Genomic DNA, 15,896 nt, shown 5'->3' on the forward strand with positions numbered 1-15,896 from the left:
TCTGTTGTTCAAGGTTTTGTCCACTGGGTGGCGCGCTGCTAAAGGGGTTGACAGCATGAGTAAAGTAAGGGGCACTATGTTGTTTTGTATGGAGGAGAAACTCAAACGGAATATTTTAATATGTACAATATTAATGAGGTTATAATACAAACTCGGAAATATTATTTTATATTTTTTCCATAACTGAAGAAACACGCTGTTCTCAGAGGAAAATAAGGTCCCCAGAGCACTGTTTGAAGCTAGGAAGGTGGCAGGGTCCGCCAAATGTTAACAATGTTAAAAAGTCTTGAGCTGTGTTGTCCTTGAAGGTCAGTTGGTTATTCAGTTATTTCAGTCATGGATTATTATATTGTTTGTTAAGGCATAATTTTTTTTTTTTTTTACATCTTTCCCTTCAGATTCAAATATCTCCCACAAAACAACATTGTGCACTTTCTAATAATTCCCATCCAGACACCTGAATCAGATCAATAAGTCCAATTCTCAGTCATCAATAATTTTTCCCTTGGGCAAGTCAAGTCAAGTGGAGCTGAGTCCTTAGTAGAAGGCAATTCAAGAACCGAATCAACTCACTTTTTCCCACGCTAGAATCTTCATTCTTACCCGCGGTATCTGTTCTTCATCAATCTTTTTCAAACCTGTTCGAAAAATAGGCCTGTGAGAGAGAATTACATTTGTTTATTGAGATTCAGTGAAACAAATGCAATCCCACAAAGAAAAAACTTTATCCAAGCTTACTCAATTTCTTCTTTCTTCTCAACCGATAAAAGAGTCCCACCCCATTTTTAAAGAGTGGCATACTGACAGCCAGATTGCAAAAACCTAAACTGAAAACATAAAATGAACACAGCCAAGTCATTCAAGTCGTCACCTACTGCTTCTTGGATTAAGACTGAGCAAATCATATCTACCTTTACACAAGTCCAAGTTACAAAGTTAAGGAGTATTCTTGAAGTAACTACTTTTATGATGTGATTCTTGTCAATTTTTTAAAAAGTTAAAGGACGGGTGCAGTATTTTCAAACTCTTTGAAAAGTCGCTGTAGCAGTGGTGGAAATGAACCAAATTAATGTATTAAATCTTACTGAACAGTTCTGAGGCACACTTTAAGGCTACTAATTCAATATGTGTGTGTGTATATATATATATATATATATATATATATATATATATATATATATATATATATATATATATATGTATATATATATATATATACATATATATATAAAATACTAATTCTGATGCAAATACATTTAATCAACTACATTTATTTGAAAACTTGAGTTACTCGTTAAAAGCCACAAAAGACGAACCCACAGACTACTTTCTTTCAGTTGTGCTTTAGGTAGAAAAAAATACATGCCTGACATAACGACAAGGCTAAATGTTCAAGTTCAGCACACGCTCCAGGCTTACCCACGTCTTAACTTGTAGGACAGACTGCATTTCCGTGCAGTACAAACTAACCCCAATAGATGGTGTTCTACTTATATTTTTGGGTCCATGTCTGGGTGTCTGGTGTGCTGTCTAGAAAAGCGTGGTCCAGCAGGGTGAGCTGTTAGGTATGTGTGGATGTATTCTCCCCCTTCTCCCCTCTAGGAATCCATACAAGGGTTGAACAAAAAACAAAAAACAAAAAAACAGAGCAGAGCACACCTGTATATAAACTATATAATTAAATGTGATAAAACGCCAGCCTCATAAAAACATCTCAGAGTTGTATCAACGCCTCTCTGACACAGATGCAAAAAGAAACTATTTGTCACATGGGAAGCATTTATTAGAGGAGTCCTTTTCTCTTCTTCCAGATTATCATCAGGTGCTTCCTGGTATTTAGGTCACCTCAAGTTACCTGTAGATGAAATCAAAACAATTACATTTAGGTCAGATTTGACCTGTTGTCCCAGGAAAAAAAAATGCGTCTCCAACTGTGATGCCTCTCCGTGCAGGTGCCCTCCTTTGAGTGGTGAGTTTTATTAATTAGGTCAGTGAACACCTCAGTGAGCTGAGGGGTGAAATGCTCCTTTTGTCTGCCAAGTGTAGGCTACACCCTGAGCACAACTTTCGTGTTGCTGGCAGAAGCCCAAGTTCAACAACAACCAAAAGCACTGTAAAGATGGCAGGGGCTGGATGATGGTGAGCTTCGTGTTCAACTGAGAATTCCTCAAAGACAACATTTATTTAGGATTAAATGACACGAGAAATGTACGCCTCAACACAACTATGGAATTAAGGAATTACGCATGGCGTGGAAATGTGGGGGTCCTTTACGCAGAAATTCCACCCAAATGACAACACAGCGCAGACACCACTAAATAATGTCAGAGGAACTAAAATAAATAAATAAATGTAATTATTTCTACTGACAGTGTTCCTGTCACGCTCTCCAGGCTACAAATATATTCTTTGTTCGCGGCCGTGTACAATGTGAGCGCGACATGCGAAAAAACGGGTGCCGGGTGGAGTCGTCCCCCTTGTTTCTCACATGTGCTCCGCCTGCCCCATGCGCTGATTGGATTGAAAATCACCCCTTGCTACCGCCACAGTGTGAGGGGGGGTGCCTCTGTGTTTGTTTTAGCACCCTCGCACTAAGAAACGCCCACCAAAGAGGAGCCGGTAAAGTCAGTTCAAACTGAAAAGCACGCTGCCCCAGCCTGCACACATTCAGGAGACACTCGCGCATGGAGCAGGGACGCAGGGTGACAGACAGCCTACCTCTGATTGAGTTTTGTTGGGTTTTTTTTAAACACCCCTACAAGTATATGGACAGGTTGCGTCAGTTAAGAACTTCCCATGATTGGGTTTGACATTTTTTCATTCATGTGTCATTTCAAATCTATAAGCTGACAACACTAATCAAGTCTCGGAACCTGCTGAGTGCGCGCACTGGATGCTTTGGGTGAACAGGTGGCGCAATCTCCGGTTCCCTTAATTTGCTATTAGGGGCGAGACGCAGGCAAGAGCGGAGTTAACGCACTTCACCGGACGCTAAGCATTTAATACCTGGTTTTAAAGCTGGGCGAGGGGGACGAGCCGCGCGTCTTTTTCTCTCCCGGTTTGACAAGGGAGCTGAGATGCCAGTTGCCGACGGCGACATGGTAATGGACAACAGCCACGCGTTGTACGAGGGGCAGACCCCGAGTAGCGCCGGGAACGAGAACGTCCTCCCGGCTTCACTATGCAGTCCCGCAGCGGACATCCTCAAGAACTTTTACCACACCAAACGGGTCGGGAACTATCTGATCGGGAGGAAGCTCGGAGAGGGATCGTTCGCCAAAGTTAGAGAGGGTCTCCACGCGTTGACTGGCGAGAAGGTGAGTGACGGAGTGGGAAATGCAACAGCGTTGTTGTGTGTAATTTGTGTGTAATTTGTGTGCAGCATACTTTGGTTTTTCTTGGCACAATTTAAATGCTTGCTTTATTGTGATCAGAGCATAAATACTGAGGCAGCCCTTGTGCGTTTTCGCGCATGCATTTTTAAATCCGAAACCAACTTTTTGGAGGGAAACATGACACTTGTACATATAATATTTAAGACGAAAGTAGCTATGTTTGTCGCACTGTTTTAGTTTCAACATCTAAAAATAAAGAGCGGCGTGCGTTCAAGGGGGTCTGATACAGTTTTTAAATTCCATCTCTCAGCTGTAAGTCCCCCCTGCGTGTGCGCCAAACTCCTCATCTATTTATATTGGCAGTTTGGCCATACATTGCGATTCCCACGGGACGCCAAACTCATCGGCCCATAGCCTCGTCGGAGAAAGTGATCGGCTCTGTTTGCAAAGAGGAGCTTTGTTAATGAGCTCAATGCGCCACCGCCAGCTGGTGAACTCGGCTCCACTCTCAGCATGGCTTGTTTTCTTGCCAAGCTCCCGTGATACTGTTTTCGAGACAGAAAAAAGAACAGCCCGTTTTTCTTCATTTTTTCCCCACTTCTTTTTACCCATAACAGATATTAACTAGTTGTGCGCACATGTGTTTTTTTTTCTCCCCCCTCCCCACCCACTGAACCTCCTGCTTTGTTTGCTGGCGCTGCTGAGGATGGAGGTGGTGAGCTCACCGCTTGCTGGGGCGCGCAAGCCTGTGATAGGGACGGAGAGGGAAAATTGTCCGGCCTATGAGAGGGCAGCGCTGCTACTTGCATATGAAATCGTGTGGTTGATAAATGGGCTCCAGCCATCATTACGATTCCGCCAGCGCAAGGGCTTTGATATGAACCACCATTGGCCACTGGTTGCCTTTGTCTGTCCTGGCCTTTTTTTTTTTTTTTTTTTTTTTTTTAATAATCTGTGTAGCTGCCAAGAAATTTGCATTTTACAAGACAAGTACCCACTCTTCCTTATGCGCTCCGACATGTAGTCTACACTACCTCTGTTTGCACGTGTTTAAAAAAAACAAGAGGGGACCGCTGGATTTGAGAATTTGCATATTAAACATTATCTCACTCTGCACCTCTCCTCCCTCCCATTCTGCTGCTGAGGGGAGAAGAAAGCGCTCCTCTCTCCTCCTCTCCCCTCACTCTCTTTGTTGAGGATGATGCAAACACTGGCAATCTCACTACGAAGAACATCACATGGTTCCCCCCCCCCCCCCCCCCCCCCCCCCCCCACCTCTCTCTTTACACTTTCTCTCTTCCATTCAGTGGAATACATGGGGATCCAAGAGGCGCTGGAGGGGAGTGGAGGGCAGCGAGTTTATTCAAGCAAAAGGGTAGCGAGGGGGAAAGGAAACACAGGAGGATCCCTTTTTTTAGCATCACTAGAAAGCCGGGGAAGGAGAGGGTGGGTGGGTGATGGCAGGGGGTATGAAAGTGAGGAGAGGTGAGGGATGGGCGCTGTCACGGGTCAGGGGGCTGGGGAGGTCATACGCATGTGTTTTTGATGTCTGTAACCCACTTTCCCCCTCCATACTCCCCCCCCCACCCCCTGTCTGAGGGGCGCCTGATAAACAACTGAATCCCCCAGAAGCCCCCTGGCTGGGGCGCACCCCTCCCCCTCTTTAGACCCCCACCCCCTCCTCATATAGACTACTGTAAATACAGTGCCCCATCCCCCCGACCATACATACCCCGCTCCCCCTTCTCTCATCCACTCAGCCTGGCGTAAACAAGGGGTCGTCTATTACTGTATTGTGACAGGTCCACACACACACACACACACACACACACACACACACACACACACTCCCGCATGAAGCCAGCTTTAATTAACAGCCATAAAAAAAAAGAAATAGAAAAGGTGAATCAATTATCAGAGATGAAAGGACGAAAGTAAAATAAAAAGACAGGCTGAAGGACGGGAGAAAAAGGGGACGCCACTCTGGCCCTCGCCATTTCATTAATGGACGTGGTGAATTGTTCCACTGGTCATGCCTTTCCACGTCCGTGCGCTCTCCTTGGGATGATTTGCAGTGTATGTTGGCCATGCTCTTGAACCCTGTCTAGACGCGGGTGCAAGGAGACACGGGCGATGCATGGAATGGAGCAAAGTGGGGTACGTTACTGAATGTAATTAGCTTCGGAGGGAAGTTAAGTGTTTGTCGTAAAAGGCGCAGGACACGTCTTGAGGGCTTTTTATGAGGAGAAGTCTTCTCTCCGATGAGATGGCAAGGACATAGGGACACAGCGGAACACATGTGACTGGAGTTCTGTTCCCTCTCGGCCTCCACATTTGTCGTCCCTCCTCGCGTGTGTTGAGCTGCAGCTGAACTCTGTGGCAAATGGGTGGGGATATTAAGTGTCCATTTGGCTTCGGCGCCTTCCCAACAGATAGGGTAACATTTGCTTTTCCCCTACTTTATGATGGTTCAGTAACCCCTCCAACACATACCCCCCCCACACACACACACACACACACACACACCTCCCCCTTCCTGCAGCCTCGGGGGCCTATAGCGCCCGGGTCGCCACACATTGGGAGCAGCTGTGAGGGAGAGGTCAGCGTCGAGTAACATACCCCTCCATAGAAGCGGAGAAGCTTGTCACCTGTTACACCGCAGCTCCCGAGACACAGCGCTCAACGTGCGTTACTCGCAGTCTCATGTGGCAGAAACTTCAGCTGAAAAAAGTCAGTGCTTTTTACAACATTCTCATCGTCCTTGTCCTTTTTTTTTTTTTACTCCAGGTGGCGGTAAAGGTGATCGACAAGCGTAAGGCCAAGAAGGACTCGTACGTGACCAAGAACCTGCGGAGGGAGGGCCACATCCAGCAGATGATCCGCCACCCCAACATCACGCAGCTGCTGGACATCCTGGAGACGGAAAACAGCTACTACCTGGTGATGGAGCTCTGCCCCGGCGGCAACCTCATGAACCGCATCTACGACAAGAAGCGCCTGGACGAAAGGGAGACGCAGAAATACATCCGGCAGCTCGTGCTGGCCGTCGAGCACCTGCACAGGGCAGGTGTGGTGCACAGGTAAAAAAAAAAAAAAAAACAACAACAACAAAAGAAACAAACACACTAAGCAAGATTTTTATGAATGCCTCCGAAAAATTGATTGTTTGCCATCAGTAGCTTAGAGAGCGTTGCGTGGAGAGCGACTTTGAGATCTCTGAGTCAGACATGATCCTCTTTCTTTAAGTGTGGGTTAAGTCCTTATGGTGCACATTACTCTTAATCCACAAATAACCATATCTGTTTGCTCAGTCACTGCGCTGCCACGCTTTAGGAGGTTTCCAAGAGAGCCGCTGAGGAAATAAATACGATGCAATACAGCGTACAGCAGAGTGTCTCTCCTACAAATAGAACTGCATTTAGATAAAATGTGTTGATTTAATTTGGGAGTGGGGACACACACACACATAGATTGCATCTTTAAATCAAATTTTGTCACTCAATGTCACAAAGCTCTCCCCAGGAACATTCAACTCGTTGTCGCCCAGAGCCTGGGAACTAAAATTTCTATCATGGGGAGATGATCTATGTAGATAGCTGTATAACAGGATTTTCCGAGGCTGAGGAGACGACACAATAGACCCTGAAAATCACCCAGCGTGACCCACGTTGGCAGGGGGGCAGTTGTGTATGTGTTGGGGCTTGCGGAGGGCTGACCTCCCCTGTTTGTGCATTGTGTGGTGATCATGGCTCAGATAAGTTATCAACTGTAAATACTGACAGCTTGTTTTCCCCTCTCTTTGTCGAACAGGGATCTGAAGATAGAAAACCTCCTGTTGGACGAGCAGGACAACATAAAGCTCATAGGTAACTCAAGAGCTCCCACATTTAGAGTATTTAACTTGAATTTCTCTTTCTGTTTCTTTTCCTTGTTCAGTGCAGAGCTGAACAATGCATTCATTCTCACAAATACCAGCATTCCCGTAGCTAAGGACAAGAATAACATGCAAGAAGTTTTTAATGAAAGACGGTCTTTGTTAAAAAAACATTTTCTCGGTTGGATTGCGACATGCGGTGTCATAGTGTCCCACATGTGGTGAGGCGTTAAGAGCAATTAAATATCCCGTTAAAACTCTTACGAGCTCTCACCATAGTGCTAATCTGCCTGTGTTTGTGTGTGACGCTGTGATGAGGCGACTTGTTTTACGGCTGAGCTGAAGAGGCAGTAAAAAAAAACAACCCAGAAACAACACTCACCCCACTTGTTCTGTCCCTCAGATTTTGGCCTCAGTAACTGCGCCGGCATCTTGGGATACTCAGACCCATTCAGCACCCAGTGTGGCAGTCCGGCGTACGCCGCCCCAGAGCTGCTCTCCAGGAAGAAGTATGGGCCAAAGGTGGATGTCTGGTCCATGTGAGTACTCTCCTCTTTTCAAAAATTTAGTTAGACATAAACATATTTAAATACATTAGTTTATTCGAATGCACACAGAGCTAAAGTTTGTGTGTTTTTGGTCTTGCAGTGGTGTGAACATGTACGCGATGCTGACGGGTACTCTCCCCTTCACCGTGGAGCCGTTCAGTCTCCGAGCCCTGCACCAGAAGATGGTGGACAAGGAGATGAACCCTCTACCTCCCTCGCTCTCCACAGGTAAACACATAACGCACAAAAAAAGGCACCTGTGCACCGATAAATCATGGATGACAAGGAGTTTACTTTGTGGTGAACAAAAAAATGAGGCTGCTATCATTTATAAATAAAATGAACATTGCAATTGAAATATATTTATACATATATCTATATATCTATATCTATATCTATATATATATATATATATATGGATACATATCTATATATATATATCTCTATATATATGGATATATATATCTATATATCTATATATCTATATCTGTAGATATATATATAAAGGGGACTTGATAGGAAGCATAAAAAAAACATATTGATTTAAAAAAAAAACGTAATGATTTAAACAAAGTAGCAGATTATGAGGAAAGATTTTTAAATGATGTGTTTCATTACTTTGCCTTGGGCCAAGCCTCAGTATTTTATAACCTTGGAATGGCCTACCACTGACAAGCACGTCCCAAAAATAAGGCATCATGTGAGGAGTCAAAATGCTTCCCCACCCTCGCCACAGCGCTCCTGCGCTCGAGTCCCACCTGCGGTCCTTCGCTGCATGTCATCCCCCCTGTCTCTCACCCGGCCTCCTGTTTTATTCGCAAGCTGTCCTATTAAATAAAGCCACAAAAGACCAACAAATAAAAAAAAAAAACGTGTTGGCAGAGATCCAGCGCCCTAACTGATATTGTGTATTTACAAAATTACTGACTGACTTTGCGCAACCTTTCCTCTTATGATACTGGCACTGCATCAAAATGATTCACCTCAGACTAAGATTCAGATTTCCTCGGAAGACGCCACACACAGTTCACGCCCTTTAAACAGAATTTGAAATATTGACTGTTGTATAACAGTGTTCCTGCAACATGCGAAAACGAATGGAAAAAAACTCGCATAACGTCGAGTAGTCACACTCCTATCTCAGATACTTCGCCTCGTTATTTCGCAACAGTTCCACTCGATTATATCACGTGCGAAGTCAGGGGCCAGAGTAATTTGGCTATATGTCATGTTTTCTCCCAAAGGGGCAGTTGCATTCATAAAGGAAATATTTAACGTAGGATCGCGTCTGAGTTGTGGAAACTTTCCTCTTTATGCGCCAACTTTGGTGTCGGTGGCAGCGTATAAATATCTATTCTCCATCTCTCTTTCTCAGCTGCCATCTGTCTTCTGAAGAAGCTTCTCGAGCCGGATCCCAACAAGCGTCCCAATATCCATCAGGTGATGGCCGATTCATGGCTGCAGCTGGCCAACAAGAACACAGGGGCCCCGTACCTCAACAGGTAGACCCCCACACACACAATTTTCAGCTCAACTTTTATTATTATTATTATTATTATTATTATTATTATTATTATTATTATTATTATCATTAGCATTAAATATGTTTTAAAGCATTCATTTGTTTCATATGTGTGTTAAGGATCCACATCGAGGAAATCAACCACACAGTGTTGCTGCACATGACGGAGAAGATGAGCTACAAGCACAGCGAGGTACTAAGCGCCGTCCTCACCAACCGCGCCTGCCACACTCTGGCTGTCTATTTCCTCCTCAACAAGAAAATGAAGAGACTCTCAAAGGAGTACAGGGTAAGGGAATGCCAGCTTACCCCCGTCCTATGTAAAGCTTAGTAACAGAGGTTAAATAACATCACCTGAACTTGTATGCAAATCCGTACCTGGAATTCTATTGTTTCTAAATTGCGCCACAGTACAGTTGCGTGCATCTAGAGAGGTTACGAGAGTGCAAGGATGATCGTAAAAAAGTGACTCCACAACAGGTTTGTCAAACGGCAACAGCTACTGTAATGAATGGTTTGCTGTTTGTGCCTTTAGGAGATGCAGTTTCAGGAGAAGAAGAAAGGAGAGAAGCAAAAGAGCGAATACTTCCAGACCCAGTGGAGGAAGCACGTCGACAAGCTGACCATCCCCCCCAAGCAGACGCCCGTCTACCTGGCCGTCAGCAAGGAGCCGAGCAAGAAGAAACACCGAACAGGTGAGGGGTCGCTTGGTGCGCGTCGTTTAAAAAAAAAAGAAAAAAAAAAGAAAATACAATACAGTACATTTGTTTATTGAAAAGTAGCAATTTATTCATTTCATTTATTTTTATTCATACAGGGTAGGTTGACTGAGCATGCATGTTCTTGTATGGGCAACGACCTGATTCACACATACGTAGTTACCCAGTCATCCGTCGATCCATCTACCCTTCCTACCATTGCTAGGAAATCCATTGTCTGTCTGTCCATCCATCTACCCACCCATCCATCCACCTGAGAGGAAACATCCTGGACAAGTTGCCAGTCAATCGCAACAACAACTTTAGCAGTTGAATTCACCTGTTGACAGCCAGATGAAATGACAGAGAAAGTATAGGGCAGAAGCAACAAAATAATATGAAATTAACCTGCCAGGCATTAATCAAATTTAGTTCTTTCAAACTAGCTCTGTGGTTTTCTTTAGTAATTTCAGGTGACTATTAAGGAGCCTGAGGCAAAGCTTAAGCACTGAGCTCCTCTCCCTCTCCTCAATTTGCCTATAAGAGGTATAGCGAGAGCCTATTGGCTGTTTCAGGCCTGGCATGTCAGGACGGGCTGTTCTTAACATAGTGAACAGAGCACAGACTGCTCCTGTACAATTACACCTACTTGTTACATGCTGATGAGGTGCAGAGTGTTCTCACTCGCATGACATATACAATAGAGTCACAGAGTCAATATAGGCACTTAGGGCCCTTTGCCAAAAGTAAACAGAGAAGCTCCAGTTCTCAGTTGTGTCTGCAGCAAGTCAAGCAAAAACTCACACTACAAATGTTTCTTTAACATACATCTCATTACAAAAATTCTAAAGTCTTACAGTTATTTTTTGATTTCCTCCTCAGGTCTTTTGCGTGCCATAACTGGTGGCCATCGTAATTCACCTCTGGCTCCACCTGGCACCGTCGCTTCTTCCTCCATGGAGTACCTGGAGATCCAGCCTCTCTTCAACAACACCCCTCAGCAACGGAGGCGCTTGGCCACCCTCCCGCAGGTCAACACGAGCCCAGAACACAATATACCCGCTCCACCAGCACCGTCACCGATCGGTATGCATTCCTTCGGCTCCCTCTCCAAAGCTGAGCAAATTGAGGACACCCCGGCTTCACCCTGGTACAAGCTGACCAACGGGACTCTGTCTCCACCTCGCCACGTCTCTGCCTTCCAACCCGACTCCTCCTACCTGAAGAAGGCGACGATCCCCAGTCCTCCCGTCCTCATTGTCAACCCGCAGCCCAAGAAGAGTGTCTCGTCAGACTGGGGCGGCTCTTCCGACACCAGCGGCAGCCCCCCGAGCACCATAGGGAGCCCCCCAGGCAGCTCAGCCTTCAGCCCTCCAAAGTCTGCCTTTAGTAAACTCAATCCCACCTCAGCATTCAGTCCTCCTTCGAACAGCAGCAGCAGTGATCCTGAAAGCCCTACGCATCGCAGCAAGTTCCCTTCCATGGGAATCGGACAGATCCTGAAGAAGAAGGTCCAGCTGCAGCCGTTCACCTTCCGGCCGGAGCAGGTCGTTGAGGAAGTGGTGTCCCCCCCTCCCTACCCCATGCAGACTCTCCTCTGTGCTTCAGGTGCACTCAAAACCCTCTGCTGAGGGACTCTAGCAGAAAGAAAACGAACGAAAGACGGACTGAACTCAAGGCCCCTGTCAACATGTCCATGTTGGAGAGGTCTTCCAGAGCGGCCTTTTGAACTGTGAACTGTCCCTTTATTGCAACTGAGCCACTTTTAATCACGGACTTGATCAATTATAGAAGAAAAAAGAAGGGGTTTAATAATGTTGTGTCTCTTGTCGCCGCTCTCATTATGTAATAAGAGGTGGTGACACAGAGAAGATGAGATTTAAAAACGGATCCCTGAGGGATGACTAAACCTCACTGTGTCCTAGATACAGAGTGGACATGGGACATCATGTAATACGAGCCTTGCTAACAAGGTGTACACACACACACGCACGCACACACATGCACATAACACTGTATTATACACTGAGTTAAGAGGTACTCTCTTATGTAATATTGCTGTAACTGGTTACTAATTGAGCCGCAGACTGATTCACACCAGCTAACAGACCCCGACCCTAACCCTGATTACATGTATTAATGTTTTGTCTGTGTGAAAACTCTCTTAAGATACCCACTGACTTCCAGCCAGCTGGCGCTGTATCCTCAACGCTGACTGGATAAAGGAGCTCACTGCACTATTCTTAAAAACCAAAACCTGTAGTAACAACACTGTTTTTACCACCTCTTACCTCACTGCATTATTCATACTACATAATGTATAGCAGCAGTCGATTGTGACGTGCTTGTGTGGATTTTGCCACGGTGTTGCAGTGTCTGAGCATTAGTCCAGATAGAGTCAACACACTGAATTAGAAGTAGCTGCCAAGGGGTAGAGTCATACTCTCACTTCATAGCCAACAGACGCAAATCACTCAACACTGATAATAATTCACTGCTCTAACTTTTTGTTATGTAAAAATGTTACCTAACCTCTACTAGCCACAGGGAAACTACACAGCTGTCTAAGATACGACTCTCTCACAGGAGGATTTTGCCTGTTTATATTGAGTTTTGGAGAAAAAAAAAAAAGAAAAAAGAAAAGATAAAAACATAGAGCAATCAAAAGCCTTATGAAACTGATAGACCTCGCCAAAGGCTGAGGGTGAGAAAGTTGGAAAGAAGAACTGCTACTGGGATCACGCAACATCCATGAAAATAATTCACTTCCTTTTGTCTTAATGCTGTAGTTTGTGCAATAGTCTTAAGTGTTAACTGCAATGAAGAGTATTTGCCAAGAGCTCTCGGAGCGTGATGTGAAAAATTGTGCTTGTAAATAACAGTAAGACTACTGTGTTCCTGTCACTTCTGTACGGAGGGATTCTAAAATGTTTGTCGAACTGACATTTTCACGTTTAGTGGCTTCATGAAACTGTTCGACTCGGTGAAAAAGGCTTCCACAGGCACACAGGGCTTCTCACTGTCAAGATACGGTAGAATCTCTTTCCTGTCCAGACGAAAAAGTTGCATGCAATGTCTCACAAGTCGAACTGTACTGTCAGCATTTGAAAATTATGTCTTTGTACCTTTTTTCTGGTTGATACTGAGATTGATACGGACTTGGGGGGTCTTTTGTAAGATTTTGTAATGGATGGTTTTGTTTGAGTGTCAAGAGATTTCTATGCTGTATAAAGTATTTTAAATATTTATACTCAAGCCATTATGTGTCTGTCTGGTCTGTCACACGCACCTGCTTACTGTCTGGTTTGATTTACAACACACAAGCCAATACACAGCTTACTTTTTAGCTGAAAAAATATAGAATAAATTCACTTAAAATGGTATAATTAAGTAAGTAATTCAAGAAAAAATCCACAGAATCCAGAAATTTGTTTTAATTTATGGAGAATTTAAACAGAGCCAGAGGCATATAATTTATTCCTGGAGCTCTCAGCTCCGGAGGAATTAATGAAGACCGGCTTCTCTGCCATGGAAGGGTCTCTGTTGCTCTATAACCTCAATGTGCCACTTGTATCGCATATACATTTCCCACGGGACACCTGTGGTGGGTAAAAAAAGAAAAACACACCCTTGCAACAGCTGAAGGATCCTTAGGTTTGACACGTATATTACGACCCCTCCCTCCTCAATCTCACACACACACACACACACATAAACATACTGTAGACACTAATCTACTCAGCTGTGGCTCCCGCGTCCCCCCCCAATCATAAACCTCTTTGGGTGACACTGCCCTGACGAGACAAAGAAGGGGGGATCACCAGAGCTCTGAGACAAACACACACACAGGACAACACAAACAGGGCCGTCCGATTAAATCGGCGTGGCTAAGCTGATAAAAGCCAAGGGGCAAGAGTGGCTCCAAAATGCATTAGAGCCGGAGCCTTTTGTTTATCAAAGACAGGCGGACGATTAGTCAAAAATCCCCAGGCGGTCTGGTGAGACAAACACACGCAGGCCATAAATACTGTGGCTTAACTAGAGCATTGAGGGAAAGGGTACTGTACGCCGCAGGGCAAGTACAGGTAATACCTGTACCTAATTGTTGAGTGCTGCTCTGGTGACACCTGTAGTAGGTGTGCGTACTCAAAAAATAATTGCAGACAGAGTGCAGCTCACTGAAAGCAAACAACTTGTGAGACGTCAATAAAAGATAACAATCAGGTGAGTAAGTAAAAATGCAAAATTGTTTTCGTAAAGCGCCTTTCAAAACCTTGGACACAAAGGACTTTACAAAAGGATGACTAACTGCTGCTAACTGTAGGAGCATAGGAGTGGGGCGACTGAGCTGGGAACGCTGGCACGGTACAAGCACGAGAACCTGAGGGGGGTGAACGGGTAGTGGAATCAGAACAGGGAATGCGGTACAGAGGTGATTTACAGCAGCTCCAAGGAGGACTCTGACTTCAGGTATGATTAAGATACGGTGGGTTCAGATGGTAACAGGAGATACGTGGAGCGGGATAGAAGTGAGAGGGAGGTTGGTCGCCAGTCAGCGGGTGTTGGGGCGGGGTTGGACCCCGAGTGCCAGGAGCCAAACCTGACAAGAAAACCACCTTGGTGTTGTTGAGGGCTGGAGGCTACAGTGACTTATTATTGCCATTTGAAATAAAAATCATTACATATTTGTCCTTTAAATAACTACTTTTCAGGGGTCACGTTGCAGATTGCAAAACTGTGACATTTTTGCTACATGTGCACGTCTTATAGATTAAATAATTAATGAAAACAACAACAGACAGATTAATAAATAATGAAAATGTAGAAAGAAGTACGTTGCAACATAGGACTGTGTTTTGAAGTATGGTGAATGCGTAAGCAAGTTGTTGAATCTAAAAGTAATCTCAGGAAACATGAAGAAAGAAATCCATATTGACGGGATAAAGGCAAAGGAAATTAATTTTCCTTGACACACAGATTAATTTCAACGTTAATCTGCGTGTAAACAGGTCAAAACTACAATGACGAGTCTGTGATAAACAAACGTCCACCCGACTGTAGCAGCAGGGGCGGGCAATAAGTAGATATTTTTTATCATAATCATATTTATGGGAATATTAATACGGAGATTTCAGGATAATCCATGGTGTTTGTCTAAATCATAACAAATCAGTGAGTGTGGCAGATTTCTCCAGGAATTACACAATTTTGGTCTTATGGAGAAACCAGACATCTTGGCACGCGCTCACCCGAAGCTGAGACTGAAACAACAAGAGAGAATTCGTCTGGAGAGCCGACATATGCCACACCTTGGAGACATGTGGGCTTTTCTTCCAAATTTCTGACAAAACAGTGAGCATGGAGTGATGGCATTCATAAGTTTTCAATAGAGACTTGCTCCTTGACTGTTACAAAATAAAAATAAAAATTAAAAAAAATCACATCTTAATGTTTAAATCACTTTTAATGTGAGGCCAAACTGACCACTTACAGTACAGCGGGACTTTATTCTGTCAATCTGTTCAGGCTTAGATCCTGATGACACTAATCCTGTTTTCAGCCCCCTTCTCCGTCACATATACGCACACACACACTCACACCAGGGTGTCACTGGGTACGGGACGAGCCTTTGTGTCTGAGAAAAACAGGCGATTAACCTGCTACACAGTGACGAACACCAGGGACTTGCCTGCCTGCCTGCCTGCCTGCCTGCCCACCACACACACACAAATACACAACCAACCAGAGCATCCAGCTCACACACCGGTATTGCAATCCTCAGCAGCTCTCATACATGCAGAGGACGAGGAGGAGAGAGTGTGAGAGGCGACCAGACAACCTGGCAGACACACCGGCAGTACACAAAGATACGGGGGGAAACAAACAAGCAGATGTTTCTAATAAAGGAGGCTTTGAGCA

General features: G+C 44.7%; 1 protein-coding gene across 1 annotated transcript; it reads left to right on the forward strand.

Annotated features, from left to right (window-relative positions):
* The first annotated feature begins 2,587 nt into the window (after positions 1 to 2,587).
* Positions 2,588 to 13,232, forward strand: hunk (hormonally up-regulated Neu-associated kinase). The gene is made up of 9 exons (XM_030438687.1): positions 2,588 to 3,317; positions 6,123 to 6,415; positions 7,146 to 7,201; positions 7,613 to 7,748; positions 7,858 to 7,985; positions 9,133 to 9,259; positions 9,400 to 9,568; positions 9,815 to 9,974; positions 10,860 to 13,232. The coding sequence occupies exons 1-9, from the start codon at positions 3,078 to 3,080 to the stop codon at positions 11,606 to 11,608; spliced, it is 2,058 nt and encodes a 685-aa protein (XP_030294547.1). The 5' UTR covers positions 2,588 to 3,077; the 3' UTR covers positions 11,609 to 13,232.
* The last annotated feature ends 2,664 nt before the right edge of the window (positions 13,233 to 15,896 follow it).

The sequence above is a fragment of the Sparus aurata genome, chromosome 13 (assembly GCF_900880675.1).
Source record: "Sparus aurata chromosome 13, fSpaAur1.1, whole genome shotgun sequence".
Classification (NCBI taxonomy): Eukaryota; Metazoa; Chordata; class Actinopteri; order Spariformes; family Sparidae; genus Sparus; species Sparus aurata.